Source organism: Palaemon carinicauda, chromosome 21 (genome assembly GCF_036898095.1).
Source record: "Palaemon carinicauda isolate YSFRI2023 chromosome 21, ASM3689809v2, whole genome shotgun sequence".
NCBI lineage: Eukaryota > Metazoa > Arthropoda > Malacostraca > Decapoda > Palaemonidae > Palaemon > Palaemon carinicauda.
Genome location: NC_090745.1, coordinates 112,206,341 through 112,223,158, shown reverse-complemented (window position 1 = coordinate 112,223,158; position 16,818 = coordinate 112,206,341). Strand labels below are relative to the sequence as shown.

At 37.3% G+C, this 16,818-nt stretch overlaps 3 protein-coding genes across 3 annotated transcripts in view; all 3 read right to left on the bottom strand.

The window, feature by feature from the left end:
- Nucleotides 1–1,329, bottom strand: LOC137615055 (golgin subfamily A member 6-like protein 7). The gene has a single exon (XM_068344688.1). The coding sequence runs from the start codon at nucleotides 1,327–1,329 to the stop codon at nucleotides 1–3; it is 1,329 nt and encodes a 442-aa protein (XP_068200789.1).
- Nucleotides 1,330–4,027: 2,698 nt separating this feature from the next.
- LOC137615054 (putative leucine-rich repeat-containing protein DDB_G0290503) lies at nucleotides 4,028–10,598 on the bottom strand. The gene is made up of 3 exons (XM_068344687.1): nucleotides 8,611–10,598; nucleotides 7,307–7,428; nucleotides 4,028–6,003 (listed from the first exon to the last, which is right to left on the bottom strand). Exons 1-3 carry the CDS (start codon nucleotides 10,540–10,542, stop codon nucleotides 4,221–4,223), a joined length of 3,837 nt encoding a protein of 1,278 aa, XP_068200788.1. The 5' UTR covers nucleotides 10,543–10,598; the 3' UTR covers nucleotides 4,028–4,220.
- Nucleotides 10,599–15,610: 5,012 nt separating this feature from the next.
- LOC137615413 (uncharacterized) overlaps nucleotides 15,611–16,818 on the bottom strand; it is an 18,588-nt gene continuing 17,380 nt past the window's right edge. Inside the window, exon 2 of the mRNA XM_068345282.1 lies at nucleotides 15,611–16,818. This exon is cut by the window's right edge and continues 927 nt beyond it. Within this exon, the coding sequence (XP_068201383.1) occupies nucleotides 15,853–16,818 (966 nt within the window). The 3' untranslated portion in view covers nucleotides 15,611–15,852.

The window sequence follows — 16,818 nt, the reverse complement described above, 5'->3', positions numbered from 1 at the left end:
TTAAGCTTTATGATTTGTTCTCTCAGGTAAATTATCTCTAGTGCAGCCTAATTCGTACTGCTTCTCAAGTTCTTCATTTTCTTTCATTAGTTCCTCCACACGATCTTTCAGGTTCCTGATTTCTTTTTCTGCATTACTCTCCTGTCTGTTCCTTTCTTCCTTCAACTCATAAACTATCCTGTCCTTATCCATAAGCTGTGTTTGCAGAAGGGCAATCTGGATGCCCAATTCATCGTTAGTCTTCTCCATCAGTTGTACTTTTTCGTTCAAGTTTTCTATTTGACCGTTCATTTCTGCTCTCTCTACACTCTTCTTCTCCAGATTCACCTTCAGCTCTGCAATCTGCTTCTCGTTCTCATTCAACTTTCCGATGAGGCCATCTTTTTCTTCGATGCATTTTTCAGCAACACTCCTCATTCTGCTTTCATCTTTGTTCAGTTCAGAAACTTCTCGTTCCTTATCTAACAGCTGTGCTTGCAAATCGGCAATCTGGATGACTAATTCTCTGTTAGTGTCTTCAATCCGTTTCAACTTTTCCTTCAAGGTGTTTTCTTGACCAATCAGGGCTGCTCTTTGTAGACTACGTTCCCTCACTTCGATTTTCAACTCCTCAATCTGTTTTTTGTAGCCATCTTGCTGCTGAGCCTGATGTCGATCCTGTTCTTCAACGTTTGTTTCAGCAGGATTCTTCAGAGTTCTGAGTTCTTCTCTCATCATGCCAATTTCAATTTGAACACCTATTATCACTGTTTGAATCTCTACTGCTTGCATGAAGGGGACATTGGGCATGTGGATCGCTTCCATCTTTTCTTTCAGCATATCCACTTTATGGTTCAAGGCCGCTATTTCCAACCTCTCTCTATCTTCATGCTTCCTCAATAACTCCTCGAGATGATGCTCATTGTCTTCTTTCTTCTTGCTGAAGCGAGCAATTTCTTCATGCTTTTCCAGTTGATTCTTCAAATCCAGAATCTCCTGCATGAGGGTAGCATTTTCCGCTCTCAGAGTTATGATGTTCTCATGAAGTTTGATGTTTTCCTCAATGTGTTTCTGGAGCAGTCGTCTGGATTCGGGAGGCTGGAGAGATTCCTTGATCGGGAACTGGTTGCATGATTTTTGCACTTGCATTTCCACAAGCTGATTTTGCAAAGCAGCATTTTCTTCAGCCAGATTTTCCAATTTCTTCTTCAAAGAAACTACGCCGTCAACAACAGATCTCCGCCTGAAGTCTCTCAGCAACTGCGGGCAAGGAAATTCCTTCTGCCACATCTGCTTCAGAAACCTCCACAGATTATCTAGGAATTCTTGATGCTCCGGTAATCCTGCCATTCTTCAATAGTTTCAACTTTGTTTCTTAGCTGCTTTGGTGAGCGTCTGAAAATTTCTTTCTTCTTGAAAGGAATTATGTTAGCTGTTCTCCAAAGCCTTATATACATTTTCATTTTGAAATTTCTTTGAGAAAATGAGTAGAAATATTGACCAAGAAATTTCAATCGAAGATATTTGAAGTTTTGTTTAATTATTCTGGAAAAATATTGAATTATACAGATATTATTTTTCCTTCAGTATTTCTGTCTGAATATTGAAAATAATCCGGAGGCCCATACCATTCTATCTATAAACTTTTTACCTTTATTATTATTATTACTTTATTATTACTTGATAAGCTACAACCCTAGTTGGAAAAACATGATGCTATAAGCCCAAGGGCTTAAACAGGGAAAAATAGTCCAATGAGTAAAGGAAACAAGGAAATAAATAAACTGGAAGAGAAGTAATAACAATCGAATTAAAATATTTTAAGATAATTGACGACGTTAAATTAGATCTATCTATTCAATCTATAAAAACTTCATAAAAAAGAGAGGAAGAGAAAAATGATAGAAAGTGTGTGCCCGAGTGTACCCTCAAGCAAGACATCTCTTACCCTAGACGGTGGAAAACCATGGTATAGAGGCTATGGCACAACCCAAGACTAGAGAACAATGATTTGATTTTGGAGTGCCCTTCTCCTAAAAGAGCTGCTAGGATATGGCACTACCCAACCCTAGAGAACAATAGTTTGATTTTGGAGTGCCCTTCTCCTAGAAGAGATGCTTACCATAACTAAAAGAGTTTTTTCTACCCTTACCAAGAGGAAAGTTTGCACTGAACAATCACATTGCAGTAGTTAACCTAGTGAGTGGAGAAGCTCTGTTTGGTAATCTTATTGCTTTAGGGTGTATGAGGACAGAGGAGAATGTGAAAATAATTGACCAGACTATTGGGTGTATATGTAGGCAATGAAAAAATGAGCCGTAACCAGAGAGAGGAATCCAATGTAGTACTGCCTAGCCAGTCAAAGGATCCAATAACTCTCTAGCGGTATTATGTCAACGGGAGCCTGGTGCCCAGGCCAAACTACTACCTATTAACACTTCTGATTGGGTAAAGGCCCGTGCTGGCATAAGGCCCCATTAATCTATAACTATCAGATAAGTGTTATTAGAACCAGTGGCTTTTAGAAGCCACTTTTAGTTATTCTGGGAAATACTTTCCATGACCTATTTCAAGAAAAATATTCTGTTGAGCCGACTCTTCTCCCTACAAAATGTTTTTCGGAAACTAAGTTGCAAACAGTTTCTTGACATACACTTTCCTAACAGTTTGAATACAATTCCTTAGTAAACAATTTCCAAAAAGTTTATAAACAGATTCTTTGTAGACAATTTCATGACAGTATCTTGGCTGACACTTTCTAAACAGTTTGATATACTGTACACAGTTTCAGTGCAAACATTTTGCAAACAAATTGAACCACTTCCCTGACAGTTTCTTGGCAAACACTTTCCTAACAGTTTCCAAACACTTCCAGGACATTTTCTTGGCAAACATTTTCCTGACAGTTTCTTAGCAAACACTTTTCACACAGTTTGCTAACAGTTCTCTGAATTTCCTGTCAATCCTTTTCATAACAGTTTTTTCTTGGCAAACTTTCCAAATAGTTTTAAACATTTTCAAGACAGTGTCTTACCAAACAATTTGTAAACAGTTTGCATGAAGATTCTTGGCAAACACTTTCCAAACATTTTACAAACACTTTAACCAACATTTTACAAACATTTTCCAGACAGTTTCTTGGCAAAAAACTTGCAAATAGTTTCTTTGCAAACAGTTATCACATAGTCTTCGAAAGCACTTTCATAATAGTTTTCACACAGTTTCTTTGCAAACACTTTCCAAACAGATACTTAGTAAACACTTTCCAGACAGTTTCTTGGCAAACACTTTCCAAACAGTTTCTTGGTAAACAATTTGAATCAATTTCGTGCCAAACACTTCAAATAGTTTCTTGGTAAACACTTTGCAAACAATTTCTTGGCAAACATATTCCATAGTTTCATACCGATGATCACTTTACTCACTTCATCCACATACAGATATCCTCTCTACTTTTACTTCCTTAAAGTACAATTATTATAAGCTCCAATAAATATACCTTGAAATTGGCCGTGGAATATATGGCTATAATTCTTCGCAAAAAAATCATCACGAAATTCCCAATGCTACATAGTGGCAGTGGAACGTAAGAAAAATAGGAGAAAAATTATAGTTCTCGTTAAGAACTTGCTTATCAATGCATGCACAAGATACTCAATTTGGTTGCTTTTGAATTAGAATTGTTTATAACTTATTGATACTTCGTTCAAAGGAGTAAAATAACGAAATGATGGGTAAAAATAGTGGTAAAATACAGACGAATAATTTTGTTTCTTATGTAATATATAATGTAATTGCAAATTATCAGTTGCCTAAACAAACAGGTTACAGGCATCTATGCTACCCAGCTAACAGCCAATATTACAGTCAGTCAAAACAATTATGTATATAAATTTTGTTTAATTCGTCATGTCAGAAGTGATGCTACAACGATAGATAAGGGATAAGTTAAAGTAATTGGAAATTAAATCTTTATTACAACATAAAATTTATACAAATAAACAAATCAAAATTATATTCATCTCCAACAAAACAATTTCCTTTTAAATCCTAAGATGTACTTGTTCCTTGAAACTAAAAGCCTTTAAGTAAGTGCGTGATCAACAAGTGATCACTTCGAAAATTAATCCTTTCTAAAAGAATAATAACCGATGTCATTTGACTTCAAAATCATATATCTTTTGAAACTTAACAGAGAAAACATATCCTTGATAATTCTTCATTGTCTATACAATGCTAATTTAATCATTCCACTCCTCTTTTCCAGTGGGTTCTGCTTTCTGATCCAAATGCAGACCCTTTCCCAGCCTTTCGGCAATTCTCTGCTTCCAGTTTTTCTGAGTGTCCTCCACATTTTGGAAATCTTCACTCACTTCTGTTTCTTCTTCTGCTTCACTTTCCGACGGATTTGCCTGTTCTTGTGAGGGGTTCTCCTTGGCGAATTCTTCCTGAAGATTCTTGTCCAATTTGGGAGTTTCTATCTGGCCATGCAGCCCATCACCCTGCAGTTCCTCTTCCTTGGTTGTCCTTCTGTGGCCTTTATTCCTAAGATGTCTTATTTCTGCTCTAAGGTCATCAATCTTCCACTTTTGACGGCTTATCTTATTATTCTTCTCTTCTATTACACCTTGTAGCTTCTCGTTTTCCTCTAATTTGTCAATCTTCAGCTTATTTATCTTCTCATTTTCCATTTTAAGCTGTACTATTTGTTCTCTCAGGTGATTTATCTCTCCAGTGCAGCCTAATTCGTACTGCTTCTCAAGTTCTTCATTTTCTTTCATTAGTTCCTCCACACGATCTTTCAGGTTCCTGATTTCTTTTTCTGCATTACTCTCCTGTCTGTTCCTTTCTTCCTTCAACTCATAAACTATCCTGTCCTTATCCAAAAGCTGTGTTTGCAGAAGGGAAATCTGGATGCCCAGTTCATCGTTAGTCTTCTCCATCAGTTGTACTTTTTTGTTCAAGTTTTCTATTTGACCGTTCATTTCTGCGCTCTCTACACTCTTCTTCTCCAGATTCACTTTCAGCTGTGCAATCTGCTTCTTGTGCTCATTCAACTTTCCGATGAGGCCTTCTTTTTCTTCGATGCATTTTTCAGCAACACTCTTCATTCTGCTTTCATCTTTGTTCAGTTCAGAAACTTCTCGTTCCTTATCTAACAGCTGTGCTTGCAGATCGGCAATCTGGATGACTAATTCTCTGTTAGTGTCTTCAATCCGTTGCACCTTTTCCTTCAAGATGTTTTCTTGACCAATCAGGGCTGCTCTTTGTAGACTACGTTCCTTCACTTCGATTTTCAACTCCTCAATCTGTTTTTTGTAGCCATCGTGCTGCTGAGCCTGATGCCCATCCTGTTCTTCAACGTTTGTTTCAGCAGCATTCTTCAGAGTTCTGAGTTCTTCTCTCATCTTGCCAATTTCAATTTGAACACCTGTTATCACTGTTTGAATCTCTGCTGCTTGCATGAAGGGGACATTGGGCATGTGGATCGCTTCCATCTTTTCTTTCAGCATATCCACTTTATGGTTCAAGGCCGCTATTTCCAACCTCTCTCTATCTTCATGCTTCCTCAATATCTCCTCGAGATGATGCTCATTGTCTTCTTTCTCCTTGCTGAAGCGAGCCATTTCTTCATGCTTTTCCAGTTGATTCTTCAAATCCAGAATCTCCTGCATGAGGGCACCATTTTCCGCTCTCAGAGTTATGATGTTCTCATGAAGTTTGATATTTTCATCAATGTGTTTCTGGAGCAGTCGTCTGGATTCAGGAGGCTGGAGAGATTCCTTGATCGGGAACTGGTTGCATGATTTTTGCACTTGCATTTCCACAAGCTGATTTTGCAAAGCAGCATTTTCTTCAGCCAAATTTTCCAATTTCTTCTTCAAAGAAACTATGCCGTCAACAACAGATCTCCGCCTGAAGTCTCTCAGCAAATGCGGGCAAGGAAATTCCTTCTGCCACATCTGCTTCAGAAACCTCCACAGATTATCTAGGAATTCTTGATGCTCCGGTAATCCTGCCATTCTTCAATAGTTTCAACTTTGTTTCTTAGCTGCTTTGGTGAGCGTCTGAAAATTTCTTTCTTCTTGAAAGAAATTATGTTAGCTGTTCTCCAAAGCCTTATATACATTTTCATTCTGAAATTTCTTTGAGAAAATTAGTAGAAATATTGACCAAGAAATTTCAATCGAAGAAATTTGAAGTTTTGTTTAATTATTCTGGAAAAATATTGAATTATACAGATATTATTTTTCCTTCAGTATTTCAGTCTAAATATTGAAAATAATCCGGAGGCCCATACCATTCTATCTATAAACTGTTTACCTTTATTATTATTATTACTTTATTATTACTTGATAAGCTACAACCCTAGTTGGAAAAACATGATGCTATAAGCCCAAGGGCTTAAACAGGGAAAAGTAGTCCAATGAGGAAAGGAAACAAGGAAATAAATAAACTGGAAGAGAAGTAATAACAATCGAATTAAAATATTTTAAGATAATTGACAACGTTAAATTAGATCTATCTATACAATCTATAAAAAACTTCATAAAAAAGAGAGGAAGAGAAAAATGATAGAAAGTGTGTGCCCGAGTGTACCCTCAAGCAAGACATCTCTTACCCTAGACGGTGGAAAACCATGGTATAGAGGCTATGGCACTACCCAAGACTAGAGAACAATGGTTTGATTTTGGAGTGCCCTTCTCCTAAAAGAGCTGCTAGGATATGGCACTACCCAAGACTAGAGAACAATAGTTTGATTTTGGAGTGCCCTTCTCCTAGAAAAGCTGCTTACCATAACTAAAAGAGTTTTTTCTACTCTTACCAAGAGGAAAGTTTGCACTGAACAATCACATTGCAGTAGTTAACCTAGTGAGTGGAGAAGCTCTGTTTGGTAATCTTATTGCTTTAGGGTGTATGAGGACAGAGGAGAATGTGAAAAGAATTGACCAGACTATTGGGTGTATATGTAGGCAATGAAAAAATGAGCCGTAACCAGAGAGAGGAATCCAATGTAGTACTGCCTAGCCAGTCAAAGGATCCAATAACTCTCTAGCGGTAGTATGTCAACGGGTGCCTGGTGCCCTGGCCAAACTACTACCTATTAACACTTCTGATTGGGTAAAGGCCCGTGCTGGCATAAGGCCCCATTAATCTATAACTATCAGATAAGTGTTATTAGAACCAGTGGCTTTTAGAAGCCACTTTTAGTTATTCTGGGAAATACTTTCCATGACCTATTTCAAGAAAAATATTCTGTTGAGCTGACTCCTCTCACTACAAAATGTTTTTCGGAAACTAAGTTACAAACAGTTTCATGACATACACTTTCCTAACAGTTTGAATATAGTTCCTTAGTAAGCAATTTCCAAAAAGTTTATAAACAGATTCTTTGTAGACACTTTCATAACAGTTTCTTGGCAGACACTTTCTAAACAGTTTGATATACTGTAAACAGTTTCAGTGCAAACATTTTGCAAACAAATTGAACCACTTCCCTGACAGTTTCTTGGCAATCACTTTCCTAACAGTTTGCAAACACTTCCAGGACATTTTCTTGGCAAACACTTTCCTAACAGTTTGCATAGATTTCCCTGACAGTGTCTTGGATAACACTTTCCTGACAGTTTCTTAGCAAACACTTTTCACACAGTTTGCTAACAGTTCTCAGAATTTCCTGTCAATTCTTTTCATAACAGTTTGCACACAGTTTCTTGGCAAACTTTCATATAGTTTCTTGGTAAACACTTTGCAAACAATTTCTTGGCAAACATATTCCATAGTTTCATGCCGATGATCACTTTACTCACTTCATCCACATACAGATATCCTCTCTACCTTTACTTCCTTAAAGTACAATTATTATAAGCTCCAATAAATATACCTTGAAATATGCCGTGGAATATATGGCTATAATTCTTCGCAAAGAAATCATCACGAAATTCCCAATGCTACATAGTGGCAGTGGAACGTAAGAAAAATAGGAGAAAAATTATAGTTCTCGTTGAGAACTTGCTTATCAATGCATGCACAAGATACTCAATTTGGTTGCTTATGAATTAGAATTTTTTATAACTTATTGATACTTCGTTCAAAGGAGTAAAGTAACGAAATGATGGGTAAAAATAGTGGTAAAATACAGACGAATAATTTGGTTTCTTATGTAATATATAATGTAATTACAAATTATCAGTTGCCTAAACAAACAGGTTACAGGCATCTATGCTACCCAGCTAACAGCCAATATTACAGTCAGTCAAAACAATTATGTATATAAATTTTGTTTAATTCGTCATGTCAGAAGTGATGCTACAACGATAGATAAGGGATAAGTTAAAGTAATTTGAAATTAAATTCTTTATTACAACATAAAATTTATACAAATAAACAAATCAAAATTAAATTCATCTCCAACAAAACAATTTCCTTTCAAATCCCAAGATGTACTTGTTCCTTAAAACTAAAAGCCTTTAACTAAGTGCGTGATCAACAAGTGATCACTTGGAAAATTAATCCTTTCTAAAAAAAAATTAACCGATGTCTTTTGACTTCAGAATCATATATCTTTTGAAACTTAACAGAGAAAACATATCCTTGATAATTCTTCATTGTCTATACTATGCTAATTTAATCAGTCCACTCCTCTTTTCCAGTGGGTTCTGCTTTCTGATCCAAATGCAGACCCTTTCCCAGCCTTTCGGCAATTCTCTGCTTCCAGTTTTTCTGAGTGTCCTCCACATTTTGGAAATCTTCACTCGCTTCTCTTTCTTCTACTACCTCACTTTCCGACGGATTTGCCTGTTCTTGTGAGGGGTTCGCTTTTTTATCCAAATGCAGACCCTTTCCCAGCCTTTCGCCAATTCTCTGCTTCCAGTTTTTCTGAGTGTCCTCCAAATTATGGATATCTTCACTCACTTCTGTTTCTTCTTCTGCTTCACTTTCCGACGGATTTGCCTGTTCTTGTGAGGGGTTCTCCTTGGCGAATTCGTCCTGAAGATTCTTGTCCAATTTGGGAGTTTCTATCTGGCGATGCAGCCCATCACCCTGCAGTTCCACTTCCTTGGTTGTCCTTCTGTGGCCTTTATTCCTAAGATGTCTTATTTCTGCTCTAAGGTCATCAATCTTCCACTTCTGACGGCTTATCTTATTATTCTTCTCTTCTATTACACCTTGTAGCTTCGCGTTTTCCTTTAATTTGTCAATCTTCAGATTATTAAGAATATCATTTTCCATTTTAAGCTGTACTATTTGTTCTCTCAGGTGATTTATCTCTCCAGTGCAGCCTAATTCGTACTGCTTTCCAAGATCTTCATTTCCTTTCATTAGTTCCTCCACACGATCTTTCAGGCTCCTGATTTCTTTTTCTGTATTGCTCTCCTGTCTGTTCCTTTCTTCCTTCAACTCATAAACTTGCCTTTCCTTATCCATAAGCTGTGTTTGCAGAAGGGCAATCTGGATGCCCAGTTCATCGTTAGTCTTCTCCATCAGTTGTACTTTTTCGTTCAAGTTTTCTATATGACCATTCATTTCTACTCTCTCTACACTCTTCTTCTCCAGATTCACCTTCAGCTCTGCAATCTGCTTCTCGTTCTCATTCAACTTTTCGATGAGGCCTTCTTTTTCTTTACTGCATTTTTCAGCAACACTCTTCATTCTGTTTTCATCTTTCTTCAGTTCAGAAACTTCTCGTTCCTTATCTAACAGCTGTGCTTGCAGATCAGCAATCTGGATGACTAATTCTCGGTTAGTGCCTTCAATCCGTCGCACCTTTTCCTTCAAGATGTTTTCTTGACCAATCAAGGCTGCTCTTTGTAGACTACCTTCTCTCACTTCGATTTTCAACTCTTCAATCAGTTTCTCGTAGTCATCTAACTGCCGAGCCTGACACCGATCTTGTTCTTCAACATTTTTTTTAGCAGCGTTCTTCAGATTTCTGAGTTCTTCTCTCATCTTCCCAATTTCAATTTGAACACCTGTTATCAGTGTTTGAATCTCTGCTGCTTGCATGAAAGGGACACTGGGCAAGTGGATCGCTTCTATCTTTTCTTCCAGCATATCCACTTTATGGTTCAAGGCCGCTATTTCCAACCTCTCTCTATCTTCAAGCTTCCTCAATAACTCCTCCAGATGTTCATTGTCTTCTTTCTTCTTGCTGAAGCGAGCCATTTCTTCATGCTTTTCCAGTTGATTCTTCAAATCCAGAATCTCCTGCATGAGGGCACCATTTTCCGCTCTCAGAGTTATGATGTTCTCATGAAGTTTGATGTTTTCATCAATGTGTTTCTGGAGCAGTCGTCTGAATTCAGAAGGCTGGAGAGATTCCTTGATCGGGAACTGGTTGCATGATTTTTGCACTTGCATTTCCACAAGCTGCTTTTGCAAAGCAGCATTTTCTTCAGCCAGATTTTCCAATTTCTTCTTCAAAGAAACTATGCAGTCAACCACAGATCTCCGCCTGAAGTCTCCCAGCAACTGCGGGAAAGGAAATTCCTTCTGCCACATCTGCTTCAGAAACCTCCACAGATTATCTAGGAATTCTTGATGCTCCGCTAATCCTGCCATTCTTCAATAGTTTCAACTGTTTTTTTAGCTGCTTTGGTGAGCGTCTAAAAATTTCTTTCGTCTTGAAAGGAATTATGTTAGCAATTCTCCAAAGCCTTATATACAATTTCAATCGGAAATTTTGTTGAGAAAATTGGTAAAAATATTCACCAAGAAATTTCAATCGAAGATATTTGAAGTTTTGTTTAATTATTCTTGATAAATATTGAATTATACAGATATTTTTTTTTCCGGTATTTCTGTCTGAATATTGAAAATAATCCAGAGGCCCATACCATCCATCTAAAAACTTTTTACCTTTATTATTATTATTACTTTATTATTATTTGATAAACTACAACCCTAGTTGGAAAAGCATGATGCTATAAGCCCAAGGGCTCAAACAGGGAAAAATAGTCCAATGAGGAAAGGAAGCAAGGAAATAAATAAACTGGAAGAGAAGTTTCATGGTTAATGTCTAGGTGAGGGCCGCATGAAGATATCACTGATATTCAATTTATTTTTACTAGAATATGTAGGAATGTATGTATATAATGGTATACCAGTGAGATAATTTAGTGAAAATCAATAATAGTCGAAATATCAACGATCAAACTCACGCTACTCTTGTCTTCCTCCCAGATTTTTCTAAGTCTGTTGTTATTGTTGACTGTGTCTTGTATTTGCTTAAATGAGCCCTGTAACCACTATAATCCGCAGACAAACTAGTCCACTATGACGTCTTCACGTTTGGCCAATCACAGTGCGACAATACATTTTCTTTCCCAATGACGTCTTCACGTTTGGCCAATCACAGTGCGACAATACATTTTCTTACCCAGCCATTTTATTTCGTTCCTAGACATCGACGCCGTAGCAAGCACGTCATCTCATGTTGCACAAGAAGTTGAAATTCCATCTTCTTGTCCTGACTGTTTCCTAAGTTACAATGAAATTGTTCTTACTTATTCGGGGTTATATTGAAAAACTAGTGGATTTGTGCCAGAGACACAATTTAATTTTACAAAATAAAAATTGTCCTGCATGTCAGGGAATCTTCGCAACGGCTTCACGTTTTCCTCAAAGCAGCAGCACATCTTTATCAACCAACAGGTTAAGGAAAGCTTCATTAATTTATGGAGTATATTATAATGGTGATAGTATAACGATGTATACAGCAGTACCATCACTTTGGATTTGGTTTGATGGATGTGTTAGGTAGTGTCCTTAAGGGGGGGGGGGGTCGCAGGGGGGGCGCCCCCCCCCCCCCCCGGTAGGGGTACAGGGCTATTAGGCTAGGTTAGGTGGGTGTATTAGGTTCGGTGGTGCCCTGAAAATCACTGTGGCCTTAAGGGGGGGTCACAGGGGGGGCGAAGCCCCCCCCCCGGTAGGCCTAGGTAGGGGTACAGGCCCCCAGGGTAGGTCAGTTGGTTGTATTAGGTTCGGTAGTGCCCCGAAAAATCACTTTTCTCATCCTCCCCCCACCCAAAAACCCCGCTTCCCACTGGGGTCCCCCATAATTGTAGTAGTAGGTTTATGCTTACATTTTGTGTGTAAGAGTTAAGTCTTAGTTTCTTTTTTATTCATTTCCTCATGTTTCTATGCACTGTGCTACAATAATCTGGTTGTTTTTTGCCGTTTTTCGTCGTTAATACTTGAAAAACGGGTGCGGCCTTCTCCTAGACATTTACCGTAATAACAATCAAATTAAAAGATTTTAAGATAATTGACGACGTTAAATTAGATCTATCATATATAATCTATAAAAACTTCATAAAAACAAGACGAAGAGAAACAAGATAGAAAATGCATGCCCGAGTGTACCCTCAAGCTAGACAACTCTAACCCAAGACAGAGGAAATCATAATACAGAGGCTATAGGACTACCCAAGACTAGAGAACAATGCTTTGATTTTGGAGTGTCCTTCGCCTACAAGAGCTGCTTACCATAGCTAAAGAGTCTCTTCTACCCTTACCAAGAGGAAAGTGGCCACCGAAAAATTACATTGCAGTAGTTAACCCCTTGAGTGAAGAAGTACTGTTTGGTAATCTTAGTGTTTTCTAGTGTATGAGGACAGAGGAGTATGTTAAAATAGTAGACCAGACTATTTGGTGTATATGAAGGCTAAGAAAAAATGAACCATATTATTATTATTATTATTATTACTATCCAAGCTACAACCCTAGTTGGAAAAGCAAGATGCTATAAGCCCAGGGGCCCCAATAGAGAAAAATAGCCCAGTGAGGAATGGAAATTAGGAAATAAATAAATGAAGAGAACAAATTAACAATAAATCATTCTAAAAAAGGCAACAACGTCAAAACAGATATGTCATATATAAACTATTAACAACGTCAAAAACAAATATGTCATATATAAACTAGAAAAAGACTCATGTCCGCCTGGTCAACAAAAAAGCATTTGCTCCAACTTTGAACTTTTGAAGCCTACTGATTCAACTACCCGATTAGGAAGATCATTCCACAACTTGGTAACAGCTGGAATAAAACTTTTAGAGTACTGCGTAGCATTGAGCCTCAGGATGGAGAAGGCCTGGCTATTAGAATTAACTGCTTGCCTAGTATTACGAACAGGATAGAATTGTCCAGGGAGATCTGAATGTAAAGGATGGTCAGAGTTAAGAAAAATCTTATGCAACATGCATAATGAACTAATTGAACGACGGTGCCAGAGATTAATATCTAGATCAGGAAGAAGAAATTTAATAGACCGTAAGTTTCTGTCCAACAAATTAAGAAGAGAATCAGCAGCTGAACACCAGACAGCAGAACAATACTCAAAACAAGGTAGAATGAAAGAATTAAAACCCTTCTTCAGAATAGATTGATCACCGAAAATCTTAAAAGACTTTCTCAATAGGCCAATTTTTTGTACAATCGAAGAAGACACAGACCTTATATGTTTGTCAAAAGTAAATTTGCTGTCGAGAATCACACCTAAAATTTTGAAAGAGTCATACAAATTTAAAGAAACATTATCAATACTGAGATCTGGATGTTGAGGAGCCACCGTCCTTGACCTACTTACAATCATACTTTGAGTTTTGTTAGGATTCAACTTCATACCCCATAATTTCCACCATGCACTAATTTTAGCTAAATCTCTATTAAGGGATTCACCAACCCCAGATCTACATTCAGGGGATGCAATTGATGCAAGGAGAGTAGCATTATCTGCATATACAACAAGCTTGTTTTCTAGGCCAAACCACATGTCATGTGTATATAGTATGAAAAGTAATGGGCCAAGAACACTACCCTGTGGAACACCGGATATCACATTCCTATACTCACTATGGTGCCCATCAACAACAACTCTTTGAGATCTATTATTAAAAAAATCAATAATAATGCTAAGAAACGACCCACCCACTCCCAACTGTTTGAGTTTGAAAACAAGGGCCCAATATAGTACTGCCTAGCCAGTCAAAGGATCCAATAACTCTCTAGCAGCAGTATCTCAACAGGTTGCTGGTAGCCTGGCCAAACTACTACCTAATAACACTTCTGATTGGGTAAAAGCCCGTGCTGGCATAAAGCACCAAACCCTTTCCATGAACCAGATTCTTCTTCTGAGCTATTTCGAGAAAAATATTCTGTTGAGCTGACTCCTCTCACTACAAAATGTTTTTCGGAAACTAAGTTACAAACAGTTTCTTGACATGCACTTTCCTAACAGTTTGAATACGATTCCTTAGTGAACAATTTCCAAACAGATTCTTTGTAGACACTTTCATAATTGTTTTTTGGCAGACACTTTCTAAACAGTTTGATATACTTTACACAGTTTCATTGCAAACATTTTGCAAACAATTTGAAGCACTTCCCTAACAGTTTCTTGGCAATCACTTTCGTAACAGTTTGCAAACACTTCCCAGACATTTTCTTGGCAAACACTTTTCAAACAGTTTGCAAACAGTTCTCTGAATTTCCCTGTCAATCATTTCCATAAAAGTTTGCACATAGTTTCCAGCCAAACTTTCCAATTAGTTTTAAACACTTTCCAGACAGTGTCTTACCAAACAATTTGTAAACAGTTTGCAGGAAGTTTCTTGGCAAACACTTTCCAAACAGTTTACAAACACTTAAACCAACAGTTTACAAAGACTTTCCAGACAGTTTCTTGGCAAACAATTTTCAAACACTTATCAGAAAGTCTTTGAAAGCACTTTCTTCACAGTTTGCACACAGTTTCTTTACAAATACTTTCCAAACAGTTTCTTAGTAAACAATTGCCAAAGAATTTCTTGGCAACCACTTTCCAAACAGTCTCTTGGTAAACAATTTGAAAAACAATTTCGTGCCAAACACTTCAAATAGTTTCCTGATAAACTTTGTAAACAATTTCGTGCCAAGCACTTAAAATAGTTTCTTGATAAACTTTGTAAATAATTTCGTTCCAAACACTTCAAATAGTTTCTTGGTAAACACTTTGCAAACAATTTCTTGGCAAACATATTCCATAGTTTCATGCCGATGATCACTTTACTCACTTCATCCACATACAGATATCCTCTCTACTTTTACTTCCTTAAAGTACAATTATTATAAGCTCCAATAAATATACCTTGAAATTGGCCGTGGAATATATGGCTATAAATCTTCGCAAAGAAATCATCACGAAATTCCCAATGCTACATAGTGGCAGTGGAACGTGAGAAAAATAGCAGAAAAATTATAGTTCTCGTTGAGAACTTGCTTATCAATGCATGCACAAGATACTCAATTTGGTTGCTTTTGGATTAGAATTGTTTATAACTTATTGATACTTCGTTCAAACGAGTAAAATAACGAAATGATGGGTAAAAATAGTGGTAAGATACAGACAAATAATTTTGTTTCTTATGTAATATATAATGTAATTGCAAATTATCAGTTGCCTAAACAAACAGGTTACAGGCATCTATGCTACCCAGCTAACAGCCAATATTACAGTCAGTCAAAACAATTATGTATATAAATTTTGTTTAATTCATCATGTCAGAAGTGATGCTACAACGATAGATAAGGGATAAGTTAAAGGAATTTGAAATTAAATTCTTTATTACAACATAAAATTTATACAAATAAACAAATCAAAATTAAATTCATCTCCAACAAAACAATTTCCTTTTAAATCCCAAGATGTACTTGTTCCTTAAAACTAAAAGCCTTCAACTAAGTGCGTGATCAACTAGTGATCACTTGGAAAATTAATCCTTTCTAAAAGAAAAATAACCGATGTCTTTTGACTTCAGAATCATATATCTTTTGAAACTTAACAGAGAAAACATATCCTTGATAATTCTTCATTGTCTATACTATGCTAATTTAATCAGTCCACTCCTCTTTTCCAGTGGGTTCTGCTTTCTGATCCAAATGCAGACCCTTTCCCAGCCTTTCGGCAATTCTCTGCTTCCAGTTTTTCTGAGTGTCCTCCACATTTTGGAAATCTTCACTCGCTTCTCTTTCTTCTGCTTCACTTTCCGACGGATTTGCCTGTTCTTGTGAGGGGTTCTCCTTGGCGAATTCGTCCTGAAGATTCTTGTCCAATTTGGGAGTTTCTATCTGGCGATGCAGCCCATCACCCGCCAATTCCACTTCCTTGGTTGTCTTTTTGTGGCCTTTATTCCTAAGATGTCTTATTTCTGCTCTAAGGTCATCAATCTTCCACTTTTGACGGCTTATCTTATTATTCTTCTCTTCTATTACACCTTGTAGCTCCGCGTTTTCCTCTAATTTGTCAATCTTCAGCTTATTTATCTTCTCATTTTCCATTTTAAGCTGTATGATTTGTTCTCTCAGGTCATTTATCTCTCCAGTGCAGCCTAGTTCGTACTGCTTCTCAAGTTCTTCATTTTCTTTCATTAGTTCCTCCACACGAACTTTCAGGTTCCTGATTTCTTTTTCTGCATTACTCTCCTGTCTGTTCCTTTCTTCCTTCAACTCATAAACTATCCTGTCCTTATCCAAAAGCTGTGTTTGCAGAAGGGCAATCTGGATGCCCAATTCATCGTTAGTCTTCTCCATCAGTTGTACTTTTTCGTTCAAGTTTTCTAAATGACCGTTCATTTCTGCTCTCTCTACACTTTTCTTCTCCAGATTCACCTTCAGCTCTGCAATCTGCTTCTTGTGCTCATTCAACTTTCCGATGAGGCCTTCTTTTTCTTCGATGCATTTTTCAGCAACACTCTTCATTCTGCTTTCATCTTTGTTCAGTTCAGAAACTTCTCGTTCCTTATCTAACAGCTGTGCTTGCAAATCGGCAATCTGGATGACTAATTCTCGGTTAGTGTC

Coding starts and splice junctions, on each gene's coding strand:
- LOC137615054 (XM_068344687.1), bottom strand. CDS start 10,542: ATGGCAGGATTAGCGGAGCATCAAGAATTCCTAGATAATCTGTGGAGG. Junction 7,429..8,610: donor GAAAAGAGGAGTGGACTGAT/TAAATTAGCATA, acceptor AACTGTTTACAG/TATATCAAACTGTTTAGAAA. Junction 6,004..7,306: donor ATTCAAACTGTTAGGAAAGT/GTATGTCATGAA, acceptor AAACTATTGAAG/AATGGCAGGATTACCGGAGC.
- LOC137615055 (XM_068344688.1), bottom strand. CDS start 1,329: ATGGCAGGATTACCGGAGCATCAAGAATTCCTAGATAATCTGTGGAGG.